The following is a 21,814-nucleotide window of genomic DNA, read 5'->3' on the forward strand; positions in this document are numbered from 1 at the left end:
AAAAAAAAAAGAAGGATAGGTGTAAGTCAGGGCTCAGTGCTTGGAGCACATCAGAAGCCTTCTTATGAGCCATTGCCTGGATATCCCCTAGTTTTAGACCCGAAAGTTTTCCCCAGATGCTTCTGACTGAGTAGTCCATAGGGAATCCTAGTAACTTACATATGACACCTATTGGAGCTATTGGTGATGGTTCTGGGGCCAAGGAACTCTTCAACATGTCCCAGGTCTCACAGGGGCCCTTCACCAATGGGTTAAACCCATAAGAGCTATATAAACTCTTGGCAGGACACCAAAGGTCTTCTAGTAATGTGTATTCATGGCTAGATGCTTTAGAAGAGGATCTCTCGTTGGATGAACCAATTCTAGCCAACAACTAAGCTGGATTGTCCTATATATGTTGTGGACACATGGCATGTCTATCCCCCCTGCCCCTATCCTCCTTATAAGAAGACTGTGAGCTAGTCGTGGTCTCTTCTGTCTCCATGTGTAGCTAAAAAACAGAGAGTGGAGAGGCTGCAAAAAGGATTTGGGAATGAAGATTGGAAGCATGCAGAGTTTGTACATAATGGTAGGTAAGACATAGGATTTTAAAATGTTTTTTCCTACCAAACCATAAAATGTAGGGCAAGTCGTATGTATGGAGTAGGTTCTTAATATATGGTAGGAGAGGTTGGAAATTGGTGGCAAAGAGATTCTCTGCTTTTTTCGTAATCTTTATACCTAGAAAATCTATTGTGGTTTCCGTCCAAGTAAAGAGTGACTGTGTCTTTAGGATTTTACTATGAGTTATTGGAACGAATGCATTTAGGATAGTGAATTTAGAAAAGTTTATTTTGAAATCCGAGATGGCGCCAAAGATCTCTAAGAATGAGACCAGATTTGGTACTCCTCTTTCCGGTTTCGAAATCATGAACATAATATCTTCAGCAAACGCAGCTTCGGAGAGTGAGTGATGGCCAACTGTAATCCCATTTATATCAGAATGTTGTCTCACTCCCTGCAAAAGTGGTTCGAAAGCAAGAGCAAAAAGGGTCGGGGAGAGTGGGCAACCTTGACGGGTGCCATTCCGGGTATCAAAGACAGGTGAAAGGATGCTGTTAACTCTCAACCTCACATATCGGTTGCTATACAGTGAAAAGATTGCTGAGATCAAAGGCAGCGGGAAATTGAAGTAACCCAAAAGGCTCTCCAAATAAAGCCAGTTAACACGATCAAATGCCTTTTCTGCATCTGTTCCTAATAGTACCATTGGTATTATACATGTTTGTGTGAGTCTCATAGCATGAAGTAGTCTATAACAATTATCTTTGCCCTCCCTTCCTTTTATAAAACCTGCTTGTTCCCTATTAATCAGATTAGGAATAAAATCCTCCAGTCTTTTAGCAAGTAGCTCGGCCCATATTTTGACGTCTAAGTTAATCAAAGATATTGGCCTATAACTGTCACACAATTCTGGGTCTTTGTTTTCTTTGTGTATAAGGGTGATATGGGCTTCCAGAGACTGTTTGGGGAAGTTTTGAAATAGGTGGAGGAGAAGCCATCAGGCCCAGGGGGGCCGTTTTACCCGAGGGACAAGATGTGATTAAATCCTTGACCTCCTGCTCTGTCGCTGGTATCAGCAGAGACTGTTCTGCTTCCTCCCCTAGTTTCGGGAGTTTTAAAGTATTCAAAAAATAATCTATTTTTAACTTTTAATAAATCCTGATCAGTTGGCCCAGAGCATTCTCTTAAATTATACAATTGTGTATAAAAAAGATGAAAAGCTCTGGCTATATCTTGAGATGAGGTTACTGCTTTCCCTGTCTGATCTTTGACCGCGTTAATGTTGTTTCTAGAGCGGGATTGTTTGAGAAGTGCAGACATGAACCTGCTCCCTTTGTTACTGTGAATGAACACAGTCTGTTTTAGGAAGAGATGTTTCTTATTAAACCTAGATCTCAAAAGGTGCCAAGTTCCCTCCGCCTGGAAGTCAGTTCCTCTAAGTTAGTTTTTGTTTAAGAGAGTTTAGATACTCATTCCATTTTCGCTATTTGAGATAACAGGTTATCTATCTCCTGCTGCTGTAATCTTTTTGTTCTTGATCCCAAGGCAATGAGAATGCCCCTCATGTAGGCCTTATGGGCCTCCCAGATCAAGGTGAGTCCTGGGTCCCGTGTTTAGATGGAAATACTCTTCCAACAGTAAAGCTAGTTTCGTTCTTTCATCTTCACTGTCTAACAGGGAATCATTTAGACGCCATCTCCACTCTCTAGGACCATCACAGCCAATTCTGATTTCCACATGTCCACATGTAAGGGGGCATTGTCTGAAATCGAGATTACATCTATGTCTGCCCTTTCAACAAATGACAACAGGCTTGGGGATATAAAAATGTAATCCAATCTTTGATATGAGGAGTGGACCTGGGAGAAGTAGGTGTAATCCCTAACTGAGGGGTTTAATGTCCACCATATGTCCACGACATCCAGATCTCCCAGAGCTCTGATCATTTTACTCAACCGCCCCTGCGAGACCTGGGATCTACCCCTCTAATTCTCCAACTGCTAATACCGGTGTGAAGGACATTTTGTTTCTTTTTGGCTTGCTGGAGAACAGTTTTTTCCTTTATTTTTGTTCGTGTGAATAAACACCACAATTGGACTGTTACCGTTTGCCTGGTGGTTAATCTCTGACGTTCCTACATGTGGTGAAGGCGGCACGGGCAGGAAAAGACACACAGGTAGATGTCCTGTGTTAAAACGGCAGTAACGTTACATACAAACCTTGCAAGCATGGAGTAATTGGTTACAGCAACAACAGGTGATGGCTCAGCAACAAAAGGTTTATGTTGAGTTTGTGCAAAACTAGCTGGAGACAAACCAACTCCTTACAAAACAGATGTCAATACTGTCTAAGGCCATTGAGGCTAAAAAGACTGTACCTCTCCCCAGTTAAAACACCAGCCTAGACGTGCTAAGGACAGTGAGAGGACAGTGAGAGGGCAATAGAGAAAATGACCCAAGAGAATGATGTGGAAGCCTTCCTGGTGATTTTAGAGAGTGACGGAAAGGGAGAACTTGCCCTTATAGTAGTGAGAAGAGGTGTTAGTCCCTTAACTTGGGAGCCTCAGAAGGCATGCTAGGAGTTAACCCATCAAGATGCAAGAGAGTACAAGCTGAAAGTGGAAATTCTTGCTTTCTGCTCCTTATTTGCACGTCCCATGTGCAGTGCTGTTCTTTCCAGAGAAATACAGCTTCAGATATGTCAAATGTTCGTGAATAGTGTCAAGGCTTCCACGTTACTGGAAGCCTCTATACCCCATTTGCTATCTCCTCAGGAGCAGTAGGGGGTGGTGTGCATTCATGGGGGCACAAAAGGCTATCCAGTTGCCCAGGTATCGATTAGCACTGAATGGAGGGGTTAGTCTTCATAAAGCTGTGGTGGCAAGAAAATTACTTCATCCAGTGATAATCGGGAAAGACTTTCCCTTGTTCTGGCATTTGTGGGCTATAGTGTCACACCCCACTGGCCAGGACTGTAGTGCAGGACCTAGCAATGTTGCTTATGACAACAAGATGGACACATCAGTTATTTCTACTGAATTTCCTTTTGCAGGTTTGACCATAAATGAGGATGAAGCCCTTTCACAGTTACAGACTAAAAACTTAAAGATTCTTTATTGAAGATACTTTTTAAAAAACATATATGGACTGACACACATACAAAACGTAAAGGACGAAGGATAAACAGAATACCCTTTCTTGACAGTAGCTTCCGCTTTGTTAATACGTATATGAAGGAGACTTGATCATAGAGAAGTGCTACCGAAACTGTACTAGGACTTATAAGTTAGTTCACCATGCAAAATGATGTTTTAATGCAAAGGTGAACTTTGTAAAGTTCCTAGTTATCTCAACCCTGGTGGTGGTTGAAAGATTATAACGTTGCAGGGTCCTCAGGGTGGCAGTGTACGTGGTGAACTCGCGGAAATGTGCGCAGACAAGGCGCACCTTGCCAAGCAGGTCAGACAAGTGGGGTAGTTTTTCAGAAACCTCTGAACCACCAGATTAAAGACATGGGCCAGGCATGGCACGTTTTGGAGGCTGCCGAGCTGCAGAGCCACTACCAGGTTACGGCCGTTGTCACACATGACCATGCCCAGTTGGAGGCTCAGTGGCGAAAGGCAAAGGTCGGTCTGCTCTGTCAGACCATGCAACAGCTCGGGGGCCGTGTGCCTCTTGTCACCTAAGCTGATTAGTTTCAGCACGACTTGCTGTCACTTGCCCACCGCTGTGCTGCCACGCGATACCAACTGCTGGCGACGTGCTCACACTTCTTAATTGAGAGGTAGAGGTGGCAGAGGAGGGGAAGGGTTTGGAGGAGGTGGCATAAAATGCTGCAAATACCAGCACCAAGGTAGGACCCGCAATTCTGGGTGTGGGTAGGACGTGAGTGGTCCTAGGCTCTGACTTGGTCCCAGCCTCCACCAAGTTCACCCAATGTGCCGTCAGGGAGATATAGTGGCCCTGCACGCCACTACTTTTCTACGTGTACATGGTTAAGTGGACCTTCCCAGTAACTGTGTTGGTGAGGGTATGATTTATGTTGCGGGAGACGTGCTGGTGTAGGGCTGGGACAGCTTACCGGGAAAATAGTGCGACTGGGGACCGAGTAGCGCCAGTCGTTTTTGAAAGCCTCCATTTCCACAAGCCTGTACGCAGCATCTCCAGGCTGCTTAATTTGGCAATGTGCACCTTTAAAGCTTGTGCATGTGGGTGGGTGGCGGTGTATTTGCGCTTTCGCTCCAACGCTTGTGTTTGCGACAGCTGAAAGCTGCGCTGAGAAACATTGCTGGATGGAGTGGAGGACGGTGGAGGTGAGGGTGTGGGTGCAGGCCGGGAGGCGCTCGTGCCTGTGTCCTGGGAGGGGGATTAGATCTGTGTGGCAGGTTGGGGCACAGGGGAAGAGGCAGTGGTGTGACGCGGATGCAGTGAATGGCCTTCGTCCCACTTTGTGGGGTACTTGGCCATCATATGCCTGCGCATGCTGGAGGTGGTGAGGCTGGTAGTGGTGGCTCCCCGGCTGATCTTGGTGCGACACAGGTTGCACACCACTGTTAGTCGGTCGTCCGTGCTCTCACTAAAAACATCCACACCTTTGAACACCTAGCCCTCTGCACGGAGGCTTGCCGCGAGGGGGTGCTTTGGGAAACAGTTGGGGGATTCTTCGCTCTTGCCCTGCCTCTACCCATGGCCGCTCCACTCCCTTTTCCAACCTGTCCTTCTGCTGTACTTGCCTCCCCCTCTGAAGCCCTGTCCTCAGTAGGCTTAGCAAACTAGGTGGGGTCAGTCACCTCACCGTCCCGCTGCGCTTACCCCGAATCCTATGTGCGCTCCTCTCGGACTTACTGCCCTTACAAGTACCTCACTCACAGACAACTGTGTCTCATCATCCTCATCCACAAAAAGCTCTTGAGACAGTTGCCGGAAGTCCACAGCCTCATCACCCGGACTCCGTGAACTTTCCAAAGGTTGGACATCGGTCACGACAAGCTCCTCAGGTGAGAGAGGAACCGTTTTTTCCCACTCATGGCAGGGACCCGAGAACAGTTCCTGGGAGTCTGCCTGCTCAGAATATGTCATTCTATGGAGTAAGGAGGCTGGGAGGAAGGAGGAGCAGCAGCCAGAGGATTCAGAGTTGCAGTCCCTAGGCCAGGAGGAGTGGACTGCGTAGAAGACTGGATGGTCGATACATTACTGGAGGCGTTTCCTGCCATCCATGACAGGACCTGCTCGCACTGCTCTGTTTGTAATAAAGGTCTACCACGCGGACCCGTAAATTTGAATATGAAGCTGGGGAGTCCAGAAACTCGCCTCTCTCCCAATCCCACAGCAGCCGGCTGTGATTCATCACACCCAGGAACTTGGGCTGTGCCCACACCCTCACTTGGATGTCTGCGTCCTCGACCCTTACCCCTACTCCTCATGATGGCGGATTAAAAATAGATCTGGGCCCAAATAAATTACCCCATTGTGCAGCACTGACAACTGTGGCTTAATTCACAGCAGACAGAGACTTGTTGATAGCGGAGGCTCTATGCTGTGACTTGAAAAAATTAACCCGCTGTCTTGCGCTGATACCTAAGGGTAATTTACCGCTCGCTGAGACTTGTAGATAATAGAGGCTGTATGGAATGGGATAAGACTCTAAAGCCAGTGGATAGTGCTGGTAACTGCGGCTATCTCAACGGCACCAAGGAAAGGGTATTATGAGACGCTCTGCCCAGCGGCAGAGCTGAAATACTTTGCAGTGGCCCAGGAAATATTACAGTACTGTTTAGCGGTGAGACCTCTGTCTAATGCACTGCAGACACAGAATGGTATAACTGAAGTTGTTTGCAGTAGGCAAGGAAATGTTAGAGGCCTAGATGTGCAATACAGAAATTGATGCACTACTACTCCCAGCCGGCCACCACTATAATGCACACGGTCAGATCTAGCCCTAAGAAGGAGCGTTGGGGTTCTTGCATGGAAGATAAGGACTGTAAAGTGTATAACTTTCCCTATAGAAGTTGCTGTGCCCCTACACTGTGTCTAATGCACTGCAGACACAAAACGGTAAAACTGAAGTCGTTGGCAGTAGGCTAGGAAATGTTAGAGAGCAGTTTTATGGTGATAGCTGGTTGTACGGCACTGCAGGCTGAGAACGCTATTACTGAAAGGCTGGGAACAGGCCAAGATGCGTAATACAAAAATTGATGCACTACTACTCCCAGCCAGCCACAACTTTAATGTCAGATGTAGCCCTAAAAAGTACCATTGGGGTATTTGAAGACAGGATCCTACTCTAACAATTTCCCTATATAAGCAGCTCTGTCCCTCAACTCTGCCTACGGCACTGCAGACACAGAACAGTATAGCTGAAATGGCCTGCACAGCCCGAGATGCTTAAAAAAAAAAAGGGTGCACTACTGCTCCCAGCCAGCCACAACAGTAATGCACACGGTCAGATGTAGCCCTAAGAAGGACCGTTGGGGTTCTTGACAACAGGATCCTACTATAACACTTTCCCTATATCAGCAGCAGCACTTTCCCTAATCTCTGCCAGCATGCGTCTGAGGCGAGCCGCAGGCGTGATCAGTTTAAGTACTCGGCGGTTACCTGATCGGCCCAGCCACTCACTACTGTGGGGAGGTACAGGGCTGGCACGTCACAGTAGGAAGTGGTAATGCCTTCCCCGCATGTCTATTGGCTAGAAAATAGCACTAAACATGCAGGGAAGGAAATGCAATTGACTCGAGTACCGCGTGGTGCTCGTCTCGAGTAACGAGCATCTCGAGTACCCTAATGCTCGAACGAGCATCAAGCTCGGACGAGTGTACTCGCTGATCTCTATCCAGGAACTTAATGTCTATAAACATGACATAGCTCTGAGGAAATTAAAATTAACATACTACTGGCAAGGTAATAAAACTGGATTTACATTAGCAAAATAAGCAAATGCTTGTACAGCTAAAATGGGTATACCTTTTTTGCTTGATGCTCAGGGCATAAAGATATATAACCCTCAAGGCATTGTTGATGCATTGGTAGGCTACTACAAGTCTCTATATCACAAATCTCCTGAACCTGTCAGCCACTCTAGCATCTTATAATGCCCATGGGGTTTTTTTTGCCCCTTATCTTAGAAGAACATTTAACAATAAAGCTATGAAAAGGTACACTCCGCCAGAAATGTTGGGAGCGCTCATCTTTACCAAAAACTGGCAAAAATCCAAAATTTCCTCCTAATTTTAAGCCAATCTCCATCCTAAACATGGACATAAAACTATATGCAAAGATACTGGCAAATAGATTATTAATGATCATGCCGAATCTAATCGATAAGGACCAGGTAGGATTCATGAAAGGTCATCAAACTAGGGATAGCACACATAGATTCATTAAAATTATCTCTGTAGTCTGTGCCAGGGGAATGCCTTCTCTGCTCCTTACTCTGGATGCGGAGAAGGTGTTCAGTCTTATACATTGAGGGAATCTTAAGGGGCAGGCTGGAGGCATACCTAAGGCTTCTGTGGAAAAATATATTTCACTGGAAAAGAGCCAAAAATGCAATACCTGATTAGGTGCAGAGAAGGCAAGATCGCGGCTAAGCAGGCACAATCGCCATAAGATCAGCACAACGGCCATAAAATAAAACAATATGCAGCAAGCCAGACGATAAACCAGAGGAGCTAAACTATCCTTTGCAGACCTATATGCAGCCACCCAGTTAACACACCCAGATTGGGGAGGAGCTACTGCATGCAACTAAATCTGCAATGTGAATGATACACAGAAGCCAGCCAATAGATGGGTGCATCCCACAATACAGGATTACAACTAACACTGACATGGCAGTGGGTTGCCCTGTACCTCAACAGCGGGCCGCACTGGCTGACATCTTGGGCTCCCCTAGAAGTCTATAGCAAACTGCATAAAGGAAATATTGATACACCCTAATAAAATGCAGGTGTTAGTTTAGCATTTTGGCCAAGATACAGAGGCTGACGGTCCGACGGGTGGAACACACCCATCTATTGGCTGGCTTCTGTGGTATCGTTCAGATTTAGTTGCATGTAGTCGCTCCTCCCCAATCTGGGCTGCGTTGAGTGGGTGGCTGCATATAGGTCTGCAGTGGACAGTTTAGCTCCTCTGGTTTATAGTCTGGCTTGCGACATATTGTTAGGTTTTACGGCCATTGTGCCAGTCTTATGGCGATTGTGCCTGCTTAGCAGTGATCGTTCCTGCTCTGCACCTTATCAGGTATTGCATTTTTGGCTCTTTTCCAATGAAATATACTCCTATTAAGGAAAAATTCCCACCTCCCATGGTAACTTGTTCCACTCATTGATCCCCCTCATTGTCAGAAAGTTTTTCTAATATCTAATCTGTGTCTCCTCCCTTTCAGTTTCATCCCATTGCTTCGAGTCTTTGCTTGTGCAATTGAGGATAGGGCTGATCCTTCTGCACTGTGACAGCCATTCAGATATTTGTAGACAGCTATTCAGATATTTGTAGACAGCTATTCAATCTTCTCTCAGCCTTACTTTTTGCAAGATAAACATTCCCACAGTTCCTTTAACCGTTCCTTATAGAACATGATTTGCAGACCTCTCACCATCTTGGTAACTCTTCTCTGAACTTGCTCCAGTTTGTCTATGTCTTTTTTAAAGTGGGGTGCCCAGAACTGGACACAATATTCCAGATGAGGTTTGACTAAGAAAGAGTAAATAGACATAATTTCCGCTTGTGATCTAGACTCTATGCTTCTCTTAATGCATCCCAGAATTGTGTTTGCCTTTTGGGCTGCTGCATCACATTGTTGACTCATGTTCAGTCTATGATCTATTAATATATCCAAGTCTTTATCACATTTGTTGCTGCTTAACCCAATTCCTCCCATTCTGTACGTGCTTTTTTCATTTTTCTTGCCTAGATGTAGGACTTTGAATTTCTCCTTGTTAATTACCATTCTGCTAGTTACCGCCCACTGTTCAAACTTTTCTAGATCCTTTTGAATACTCTCTCTCTCTTCCCTAATGTTAGCTTTCCCTCCTAGCTTTGTGTTGTCAGCAAATTTGTTCAGTTTTCCATCAATTCCCTTCTGCAGATCATTTATAAAAATGTTGAACAACACTGGGCCTAGGACAGAGCCTTTTGGTAGCCCACTTGATACATTCTTCCACTTGGATGTACAGCCATTTATGACTACTCTTTGAGTACGATCACTCAGCCAGTTGTGAATCCACCTAACAGTTGCCTTGTCAATACCATATTTGGTAATTTTTTTCAATACGTATAGTATGAGATACTTTGTCAAATGCTTTACTAAAGTCAAGATATACTTTATCCAACGCATTTCCCTGATCAACTCAGTCAGTGATTCTATCATAGAAGGAAATTAGATTTGTATGGCATGACTTGTTTCTGACAAATCCATGCTTGCCCTGGTTAATTACTTCATTTTCTTTCAAGTACTTGCATACATGCAGTTTAATAATTTGTTTAAAAATTTTCCCGTTATATAAGTCAAGCTCACAGGCCTGTAGTTTCCTGAATCCACCTTCTTCCCTTTTTTTTTAATATAGGGACATTTGCCAGTTTTCTGTGACTTCTCCTGTTCTCCAGGAATTTTCAAAGATTATGGCGAGTGGTTCAGCAATGACCTCCACTGATTCCTTTAGCATCCTAGGATGTAATTCCTCTGGACTTGGAGACTTGAATTAATTTAAGTAAGCTAAGTGTTGCTGTTATCGGACCACACCGGTACCGATCTGATGACCTCGTTGCCAGGTGCCAAATTGGTAGATATGGAAACCCGTGATGAGATTTTGCTAGCAATTATCTATCAATAGCATGAAATCACTCCATGTTATGTCAAGACACCTCCAGTGAGAATCAATGAATGAATTCTACTTTATTGTGAACATTGCCAATTCTTATACAGGAAGAAGAAGGCATATCCAAATGTTGCCTGGTACAAAGATTAGTGTTACGTAGCTTACTGTTGCAAAGGTGAAAATACTTATTGATCACAAGACTTTTTGACATCTACCAAGTAGTCTCAAAGCTCAGACACAGAATTACCTAAGTCAGGATATTGTTATCGCATTTAGACAATAGTTCTACTATCACTGTGTGTCTTCTCTGTTAACATAGCTTACCTATATTTAATTTGTCTGTTGACTTCTTATCTTAAAATCCTAGTTCCTGGCACTACAAAGCATAGGTTTTAGTCTTCTATTTAAGGGTCAATAGTCCAATACAAGGTAAGAAACATACACTTATTGCATTCTGAAACTTAACACTTTATATTCCATGACATTCCCTTACCATCTCTTGGCTTATAGATAACCTGCATTTTCTTTATTCCTCAAATAGCACAGGGAAGATTAGTTGATATTCCATAGACTTTCTGAGAGAAAACAGATACAAAATAGGAATTTACAAGTTCGATCTTCTCAACACCATTTTAACCAATTCACCATGTACATCTTGTAAGATCTTGTAAGCATCCAATAGCATATTTGACTTTTCTTTTGCTTTTGACATACCCCCCAAATCCTTTTTTATTGCTTTTGGCCTCTATTTGAAGCATCAATTCATTAACAGCTTTAGCTTTTCTGACACTTGCTCTACAGTTTCTGCAGACCGCATTGTATTCTTCTTTAGATATTTCACCATATTTCAATTTAATAAACATACTTTCTTCATTTTTAACGTGTGTGCAAGTTCTGTGTTCATCCATCCTGGTCTCTTTAAATGCTTCCCATTCTTCCTTCTTTTAGGCATGGTTAACATTTGTGCATTTCACAATATTTCCCAACCTGAAGATTTCTCTCTCTCTCTGTCTCTCTCTGTCTCTCTCTGTCAATCTCTCTGTCTCTCTCTCTCTCTCTCTCTCTCTCTCTCTCTATATATATATATATATATATATATATGTGTGTGTGTGTGTGTATATATATATATGCATGAAAAAAAGGCACTACATAATGCTGTTTAGCTGTGGGGACCGGTAATGTAATAAGTAGCGCTTGTGGATTTAATCTGAGTAATTTTGCATAGCAAATGCAAGTAACCTTGCAACCAGTTAGTTGTTTTTTTCAGTTGCACAGATTAGAAAAAAATGCCTGGAGACAGAAGAGGCAGTTAGCCTAGCAACCAGATAGGTTGTTTTTGCCTGCAGACAAACTGATCAGGTGGCAGAGACGATAAATAGATGGACAACGGGGGCAGGAAAAGAGAGAAGTGCCAGGCAGAGATGTGCTGGGAAGGAGAAAAGAAAGTGTCAGGCAAGAGAGGGAAGTGGCAGAGAGAGATAGAGAGCAGCAGTGACAGAGAGAGCATAACAAGCAGGACCAAGTGAAAGACATGGACAGGAGAAGAAAGAGAGAAAAAAGAGGAACAGGGAGAACTAAGAGAAAAATCTGAGAAACAGCAAGTAACTGAGGAGAGTCAGCTTTGACAGTTTTAGTAGAGAAAAAATAAAAGATGCAAATATGAAAAGAGGGAGATAAAAAAAGAGGGATGGAGAAAAGAAATCCAGGGTAAGCTCCCAGTATATAAATGTGTTAGACACAGGTGTCTTCATTGTTGCAAATTGTGAATCATTTATATTCACTGAGTGTGTTGAAGAAAATTGCCTTATCCCCCTGCTTTATTTAATAATACTGTGTTTACAACAAATAAATCAAAATATCTGACTCCGTGTAATATTCAGCACCTCACCACTCGACTATAAATTATGCCAAAGGACACTGGCATCCAAACAAAAGCAAAAAGAGAAAACAAATCACAATTAATTGCACACAAATTTAGGACTAACTATATAGCTATATATATAAAGGTGAAAGCCCTCATTGACTGACTGATTCACCATTAATTCTCTTATTCCCGGAGTTGCACAAACATGAAATTTCGCAGGAGCATTCTTTAGGTCCTAAATAGGAAAAGTAAATGGGTTACAATTTGAAAATGCAATGCTAAGTGCAAAAGTATTTGCACCCCTGTGTAATGTACCTAATCTAATTCTCTAAATTCTTGGTGTCATGCAAACATGAAATTTGGCACAACCATTATTTAGGCCCTAAATAGGAAAAGTAAAGGGGTCACAACTTGATTATTCAATGTTAAGTTCAAACGTATTGGCACTCCTATTTGATGTACCAAATCAAATTCTCTAACTTCTCAGTGGCATACAAACATGAAATTTGGCACGACCATTCTTTAGGCTCGACTCAGCTGTAGGCACTGACCCCATTACTGGGGCATAAAAGGCTGCAGGTCCATGGGGTCAAGGACGCTAACCAGCTGGTAGACCTGATCGACTGCTACACTACGACTGAGAACTACCTCCAGGACGTCCATTCTGTCCAGATCCCCGCTACGAGTTGCAGACCTGCACGGGGTAAGAGACCACTAGATGCCGGAGAATAGCTGTGGCATGGCGGGAAGGAGGTCGGGCCACCAGAAAGGGCACCGTTGGAGTTAAAAGGCTCTGATAGCCCCAACCAATTTCTTAAGCCAAAGATAACAGGGCTTTTGAGGTGCTGGAGATGCCAGGACCTCGGGCATGTGTTGGCTCAGTGCCCTATGACCAATGAGCCTATGGAGTGTGACGGTGCTTGGCACCGGTCCTTGTTCGCAAGGCCTATTTGCAATGCCTCACAGAGACTAGAGACTGAGCCACAACTGTGTCGCATAAGTGTAAACCACCATTCTGTGGAGGCTCTACTGGGCTCGGGTAGCCTGGTCACCTTAGTGTATGCTAGCCTGATAGCAGAAGGCTTCATACCGGGTAAGCACATAAGTGTGCTATGTATACACGGTGACACAAGGGCATATCCTATGGCACAGTGTAACTTTGAAACTCATGTCGGAACTGTGACCTATAATATATGTGGCGCAGAGTGTAAGCTCTCGCCTACGACCTGAAGGTTGCAAGTTCGATCCCTGCATGATTCAGGTAGCCGGCTCAAGGTTGACTCAGCCTTCCATCCTTCCGAGGTGGGTAAAATGAGAACCCAGCTTGGTGGGGTGTAATAAGTAATAATTACCTGAAAGCACTGCGGAATAAGTTGGTGCTATGCAAATACTAAGATTGAATCACAGCGTGATATTGGGGCACGATTTTCCTGTATTTTGGGACTTGTGGGGAAAAATGGTAATCTGTCCTAAAGAGACTGACCTTACACCTCTGCAGGATAGCGGGGTAAATGTGGACATTGAACCAGAGAATGTAAGTTTTCCTTTTCAGGTCTTGGCTGAAGATGACGCTGAGGATGAAGTCTACCCCTTGGTTTAGGATGTGTCCTATCTGGAGGATGCGCCTGGGAACTTTGGGACAGCACAGTTAAGGGACTCCATTCTTATCAATGCCAAAGAAAATGTCAAAGTGATAAATGGGGTGTCACAGGAACCGGGTTCTGACCAACGGTTCCCCCATTTTGCCATGAATAATAACTTGTTGTATAGAGTAACAAAAACAAGCGAGGAATTGGTGGAACAGTTGGTCGTGCCGAAGCCATACAGGCGCAAGCTGCTAGACTTAGCACATAATCATGTATTAGGAGGACACTTAGGAACTGATAAAACACAGGATAGAATTCTTCAAAGGCTCTTCTGGCCAGGGGTATACAAGGACATAAAGGAGTACTGTGAGTCGTACCCCACCTGTCAGATCCCCACTCCTGTGTTGCACTTTTGCAGTTCCTTAGCACCTCTCCTGATTATAGAGGTTCCCTTTGAAAGAATTGGAATGGATTTAGTGGGTCCCATAGTCAAGTCGGCTAGAAGACATCAATAGATTTTGGTCATGTTAGATAATGGCACTCGATACCCTGAGGCAATCCCTTTAAAAAGCCCTACTGCCAAAAACATGGCACGAGAGTTGTCCCTTATGTTCTCTAGAACAGGACTTCCCAAGGTAATCTTCATGGACCAAGGGACCCCGTTCATGTCCAAAGTAACAAAAGAATTGTGCCAACTCTTTAAAATTGATCACATACGAACCTCGGTATACCACCCTCAGACGGAAGGGTTGGTGGAGAGGTTCAATAAGACCCTGAAACAAATGCTAAAATGCGTAGTAGAGAAAGTTGATTAGGACTGGGACAGTCTGTTACCTTATCTCATGTTCTCCATACGAGAAGTACCACAGGCTTCCACAGGCTTCTCGCCATTTGAGTTGCTATATGGTCGACACCCCAGAGGGTTGTTGAATATAGCCAGAGAAACCTGGGAGACCGAGTCTACTCCCTATAGGAGCGTCATAGAGCACGTGGCTCAGATGCAGGATCGCATTAATACTGTAATGCCCATTGTCAGGGAACACTTGCACAGGTGGCCCAAAGCAGAGTGTACAATCGTTCTGCCAGGGTGAGAACTTTTAGTCCCGGTGACTGAGTTCTCATCTTGGTGTCTACTGTAGGCAGTAAATTCTTCGGTAGATGGCAGGGTCCCTATGAAATCGTTGAGAAGGTAGACGACGTAAACTATAGAGTGCAGCAGCAGGGGAAAAGGAAGCCATATCAGGTGTACCATGTTAATTTAATAAAACCCTGGAAGGATAGAGGTGAGACCCTCTCGGTGTGCCAACGGGGGGAAGCAAAAGAGTTCCTGCAAAGAAACAGAGACAACTTCTCTGACCTGCCCGGTCGTACACATGTCATAACACATGATATCATAACTGAACCCGGGATAAAGGTAAACCGTATAGGATTCCAGAAGCACGCAGGGAAGCAGTTTCTGCCAAGGTTAAGCGCATGCTGGAATCAGGGGTGATAGAGGAATCAAAAAAGCGAGTGGTCAAGCCCCATTGTGTTAATCCCCATTCCAGACGGTACTTGGAGGTTTTGCAATGATTTCAGGAAGTTAAACGAAATCTCCAAATTTGATGCATATGCCATGCCCAGGGTTGATGAATTAATTGAGAGATTGGGTGATGCCAGGTATATACCACACTTGACCTTACTAAAGCGTACTGGCAAATACCTCTGACTGACAAGGCCAAAGAGAAAACGGCCTTCTCAACCCCAGAGGGCTGTTTCAGAACAAAGACATGCCATTTAGTTTACATGCAGCGCCTGCTACCTTTCAAAGGTTAATGGATCGTATTTTGAGGTCTCACCATAACTATTCTGCCGCGTACCTAGACGATGTCATGGTTTATAGTACTGATTGGGAGAGTCACCTTGGGAAGGTACAGGCGGTCATGGATGCCATAAAAGGGGCAGGTTTAACCTTAAACCTGGGAAAATGTGCACTAGCTCTGGAGGAAGCCAAATACATTGGCTATGTTATTAGCCATGGCGTCATTAAACCCCAGGTCAACAAGGTAGAGGCCATACAGGCATGGCCTAGACCTCCAACAAAAAAACAGGTCAGAGTTTTTTTAGGAATGACCGGGCACTACCGGAGGTTTGTGCCTAATTTCACATCCATTGCAGAACCACTTACAGACTTGACGAAAGGGGGCAAGTCAGTAATGGTGGCATGGACAGCCGAGGCTGAACAGGCCTTTCAAAATTTAAGCCAACAGCCAGTATTGATAACGGCAGACTTTTCGAAAGAGTTTATTGTGCAGACAGATGCTTCTCATGTAGGGTTTCGTACAGTGTTATCCCAGTCCATAAATGGTGAAGAACATCCAATACTGTATTTAAGCCGGAGAAGAGTTATGCTATTGTTGAATGTGAGTGTTTAGCAGTAAAATGGGCACTGGAAACGTTAAGGTGTTATCTCTTGGGGAGAGAGTTCAAATTGGTGTCCCATTGACCTGGATGAAGCAAAATAAGGAAAATAATGCAAGGGTGACGAGGTGGTTTCTTTCACTTCAGAACTTCAAGTTCACCCTTGAGTATAGACCAGGCAAGTCACAAGGTGATGCTGATACCTTGTCTAGGGTGCATTGTCTGGTCACCAAAAAGGCCCAGCCCTCCTGTCTGGAGAAGAGGGGGTGGAGGAGTTGTAGGCAGGTAAAGGGTGAAGTTGTGGTTGGAATATATCTCCCTCCCAGGCTCTTAGTCTGGACAGGGTGAATATCCAGTCCATAGGTTCACTCTGGCTCTTTACTCAGCTGTAGGCACTGACCCCGTTACTGGGGCATAAAAGGCTGCAGGTCCATGGGGTCAGGGTCTGACAAGCTGAGGAGAGAGCAATATCTTGAAGCCGGACAGCCTGAGGAAGCTTCTAAGCACTTCCTTTTATTATGCCACATGGACTTTTGTGTTGCTGTTTTGCGGACTGAAATAAAGACTACTGTAAGTTTTATGCACTTCTGAGTCCAGAGTGTCTGTGCCACCCCCACCCCCTGAAGGATTGTTGTTACAATACACACACACACACACACACACACACACACACACACACACACACACACACACACATACACACACACATATATATATATATATATATGAAACATGCTGGTTCACTGATATATCCTATATATAATGATGTAGCATAGTAACATAGTATGTAAGGCCAAGTGAAGACAATGCCCATCTAGTTTAGCCTGCTTATCCTCCTATATTGTTGATCCAGAGGAAGGTGAAAACCTCAAGAGGCAGGAGCCAATAAGCTCATTTGGGGGAAAATTCCTTCCCGACTCCCTAATGGCAATAAAACTAATCCCTGGATCAACCTCTAAGGGCTCATGTCCACGGGCAAAAGAAGAATTAAAATCCGCAGCAGATTTTAACTCTTCTCCTGCCCGCGGATCCGCACCCCATAGGGATGCATTGACCACCCGCGGGGTAGATAAATACCCGCGGATGGTCAATAAAAGGGATTTTTAAAAAAATGGAGCATGAAAAAATCTGGACCATGCTCCATTTTCGTGCGGGTCTCCCGCGGGGACGGCTCCCGCGGGCTACTATTGAAGCCTATGGAAGCCGTCCGGATCCGCGGGAGACCTAAAATAGGAATTTAAAAGAATTTACCCATCCGGAGCGGGCGGGGAAGGTCTTCTCTTCCTCACGGCCGGATCTTTCTTGCTTCGGCTCGGCGGATGTGCCCGGCGCATGCGCGCGGCACGTCGGCGACGTGCCGGCGACGTGCCACCAGCGTGACGAGTTCATCCGCCGGCCGAAAAAGAAGATCCGGCCGTGAGGAAGAGAAGACTTTCCCCGCCCGCTCCAGATGAGTAAATTCTTTTAAATTCCTATTTTCAGCGCTCATGTCCGCGGGGCAGGAGGGACCCGCTGCAGATTCTCCATGTAGAATCCGTAGCGGGCCTGATTTTTCCCGTGGACATGAGGCCTAATACTTCCTACTTGCCTATATACCCGGATTAACAATTGACCTAAGATTTATATCCTGTAATATCCTATCCCTCTGGAAAGACCCCTTTTTAAACTCCTCTATGGATTTTGCCATTACCACATCCTCAGGCAGAGATTTCCACAGTCTCACTGCTCTTACAGTAAAGAACCCTCTTCTGTGTTGGTGATGAAACCTACTTTCTTCTAGACGTAGTGGATGCCCTCTTGTTATTGTCGCAGTCCTGGGTATAAACAGATCATGGAGAGATCCTTGTATCGTCCCCTCATGTATTTATACATAGTTATTTGATCACCGCTTAGCCGTCTAATATGTGAACCAAATTAGAATAACCTAGGGATCTCCTGTATATAATTATATGTACTACTGGCATAAGTTGGGTATCTCCTGTAAATTATTTCACACTTTATATAGAATTTTAAAACACATCAGAAATCTGCATGCAATATTGTTTAAATGCACATGTGCTTTTTAATAGTGTTTGTAGTTCCTCAAAACACATGTAGTTTTTGAATACCGCATACAGTTTTTTAATGTATTTAAATTATGGTTGAAAATTGCAGCAAAAACTCTGAACACAACCTAATGGACTACAATAAACTTTTCACGTAGTCCAGGAAATGAGTCATGTTTGGAAAGTTTACGCCAAGGGGTGTATGTAAATTCATTTAGCTGCTGTATGCAGCACAGTTTAGGTATGGGTATGGGTACAGGAGGAGGAGGGGTCCCAAGCTAAACTTTTGCACCCTGGGTTGCTGAGCCTTTAGCTACACACTTGGTATGTATTATGAATATATTGGTGCCCTGAGCTCAATCAGCTTGTCACTGCTGGTCAGCTGTCTGCTTCCACTCAGGGATGGACAGCTTACAGCAGAAATAAGTTCTGAGAGTGTAAATGGGATCCACACCCTCACAAAAGGAGTCAGCACCCCAAAGTGGTTATACTGCTCAGTGGTAGATTCAGCACTGTTAGATATAGATAGATAGATAGATAGATAGATAGATAGATAGATAGATAGACGGACATAACATTTAATATATTATGAAATATTCCTACAGATGCTGAGAATTGTATTAAATGCCAAGGTGATGAATGGCCAAATGAGAAGAGAGACCAATGCCTGCCCAAAGTCCTGGAATTCATCTCTTATCAAAATGACACAATGGCTTCTGTATTTTCTGGTATCTCGGTTTTCGGATGTCTTGTGACCAGCTTCATATTTAGAATATTTGTCTTCTACCGGGACACTCCTATTGTTAAAGCCAATAACCGGAACCTGAGTTATCTCCTCCTGGTCTCCATCATCCTCAGCTTCCGCTCCATCTTCTTGTTTCTTGGTCGACCCAGTGATGTAACTTGTAGATTACGGGAAACCAGTTTTGGGATTTTCTTCTCAGTAGCCATCTCTTCACTTCTCGCCAAGACTATTATGGTTTGTGTGGCTTTTAAGTCCACCAAGCCTGGAAGCCCCTGGAGAAAATGGCTGAGTGTGAAGCTGCCCTATACCATAGTGCTGTTGTGTTCATCTATACAAATTGTCATCTGTGTTACCTGGTTGTCTGTTTCTCCCCAATTCCAGGACCTGGACAGTCAGTCTTATCCTGGGAAGATCATCATTCAGTGTAATGAGGGCTCAGATATCTGCTTCTACTCCATGTTGGGTTATATGGGGCTCCTGGCAGCGGTGAGCTTTGTTCTGGCTTTCATGGTGAGAACATTACCGGACAGCTTTAATGAAGCCAAGTACATCACCTTCAGCATGCTGCTGTTCTGCAGTGTCTGGATCTCCATGATCCCAGCTTATCTGAGCACCAAAGGGAAATACATGGTGGTGGTGGAGATATTTGCAGTGATGTCGTCCAGTGCTGGACTTTTAGTTTGTGTGTTTTTCCCAAAATGTTTTATTATTTTGTTCAGATCTGAAATGAATAGAAAAACAGATCTGCTGGGGAAAGGGAAGGAATGACTGTAAAATGTTAACCCCTGATAATAAAGAGTAGAACAGCTTGTACATGTATCATCAAATGCACCCTTCTAGTAAAGTGACAGATGCTTACCCACTTATAACATCTTAACACCCCCCCCCCCCTTAATGTAGTACTGAAGGCAGCCACACAATTATGTACAGCTCACCATCCCACCCCCATCACGGGAGTAGTGATGGCCCCACCCTGTAATTTACCAACTCTCTCCTAAATCGCTGAAGCCCCTCTATTCTCTTCACTACCCTCGATTGTTATTAGAGTAGCCAGTGTATAAAAATCCATACAGCGCCCTGTTACAAATTTTAAAGTCTTTTATTGGACAATCACAAGTATACAACATGCTTGGATTTTTTTGGAGCGACACAACAGCTAGAATTTATAGGCAATCATTTTATATATATATATACACACCTGACTGTGGCTTTCAGTTGTATTGTGCCAAGTCCAGAATGTCTTGTAGATGGTGAATGACACTTGGTTCAGTTTTGCTTGAGTGTAAATAAGCCCCAGAGTTACAGAAGCTCCATACCCTTTTCTAAAGAGGTGAAAGAGTAGGTTGATGCATTCTTTGTGGCGATCACTTTTGTGGGAAAGCCCCATTTATATGGAATTGCATGTGTCCTTGTATTTTGGGGGACTGGTGAGAGTTTTTTTTCGCGCTCTGATTCTAGCTTGTGACAGACCTGGAACATCACAATATTTTGGTACGGAACCTGATCGGCAGGTCAAGGGAATAACACCACCTGTTCACCAGTCGGCATCGTTTATGGTCGGAGCTACGACGGTATCTGATCGTCTTCGAACCTCCGACTTTCGTTTTTGATTAATGAAAACATTCTAGCCAAATGCTTTCACTCTGGTTCGTCTTGCGAATGTGCAAGAATTTAACCTCTAGCGGCACAATCCGAATGCCCCCGGCCGTCCCTCTTAACCATGGCCCCACTTCCAAACCAACAAAATAGGACCGGGGTCCTATTCCATTATTCCTATTTGAAGCATTCAGGTGACCAGCCTGCTTTGAACATTCAAATTTTTTCAAAGTCAACACTTCGGGCCTGCCCAGACACTCAGTCAAGAGAATTGGAGGGGCGCCGAGAGGCAGGGGTTGGAACAGGCGGTAGGCTTGCTTCGCAGCAGACTGCCAGCTCGAGCCCGAAATCTAACTACGAGCTTTTTAACTTCAGCAACTTTAATATACGCTATTGAAGCTGGAACTCTTTTTTTTTTTCTTTTAAATACTGAACCATATTTACAATAAATGCATCACCATAATCAAAAACCCAACATTACAACATACATCATAACAACATAACCAATATACAATATCTGTCATACCCCCTTGGTTTTTTATGGCTCACCTTGGCTTGCTTTATTCGACCATAACAAAAATACCAAACAAAATTACCCCAATGCATAAAATGTCCATACTCATAGAATGTCCACAAAGTTTCCTTCTTCCTCCTCTCCATACTTTTCTTGATCTTGATTTTGCTTGGTCTTGACTTTTCTTTTGCTTGTCATTCTTGCTTGACTTTAGTTTCTTCCCTCTATATTCTCTGTGTTCCATATGCTCTCAAAAAGTTTTAACCACACCCCCCAAAAAAAGAAACCAGTATTAGAGACCAAATATAATGCAAATTGCTATATATTGTACAGTATGCAATATCCCATATGTCATACATTATCCCAAACCATCTAACACATGCCCGGTCCATCTTATTCAAACGAAATCACATTACTTCCCTAAAAAGAAACACATCAACATACCTAATTAGAATACATAAATCAAAATTTACATAATATCTATATTATATATATATATATATATATATTTCTCCCTCACACTCAATTATTACATCCTGACCTTCTATCATGACCTTCTATCAAGTCCTTCTATCAAGTCGTAATATATACATCACATCATTGTTACATTATGATATTAAACCAATGTCACAGATTTCGCTTTACCACCCTAAGTTTACCACCTCCTCCTTCATCCAGGTTCCCTCCTCCACCTTGCTTCAGAG

General features: G+C 43.9%; 1 protein-coding gene across 1 annotated transcript; it reads left to right on the top strand.

The window, feature by feature from the left end:
• Positions 1–845: 845 nt before the first annotated feature.
• Positions 846–19,768, top strand: LOC136573471 (vomeronasal type-2 receptor 26-like). Its single transcript, XM_066574763.1, has 4 exons — positions 846–945; positions 2,089–2,136; positions 14,950–15,093; positions 18,861–19,768. Exons 1-4 carry the CDS (start codon positions 846–848, stop codon positions 19,766–19,768), a joined length of 1,200 nt encoding a protein of 399 aa, XP_066430860.1.
• Positions 19,769–21,814: the final 2,046 nt, after the last annotated feature.

Source organism: Eleutherodactylus coqui, chromosome 7 (assembly GCF_035609145.1).
Source record: "Eleutherodactylus coqui strain aEleCoq1 chromosome 7, aEleCoq1.hap1, whole genome shotgun sequence".
Lineage (NCBI taxonomy): Eukaryota > Metazoa > Chordata > Amphibia > Anura > Eleutherodactylidae > Eleutherodactylus > Eleutherodactylus coqui.

Excerpts from the sequence above, each read along its gene's own strand:
- LOC136573471 (XM_066574763.1), top strand. The coding sequence starts at position 846 with ATGGCGCCAAAGATCTCTAAGAATGAGACCAGATTTGGTACTCCTCTT. Across the intron at positions 2,137-14,949 it reads TATGGGCCTCCCAGATCAAG|GCAGTAAATTCTTCGGTAGA; the intron begins GTGAGTCCTGGG and ends TGTCTACTGTAG. Across the intron at positions 15,094-18,860 it reads AAAACCCTGGAAGGATAGAG|ATGCTGAGAATTGTATTAAA; the intron begins GTGAGACCCTCT and ends ATATTCCTACAG.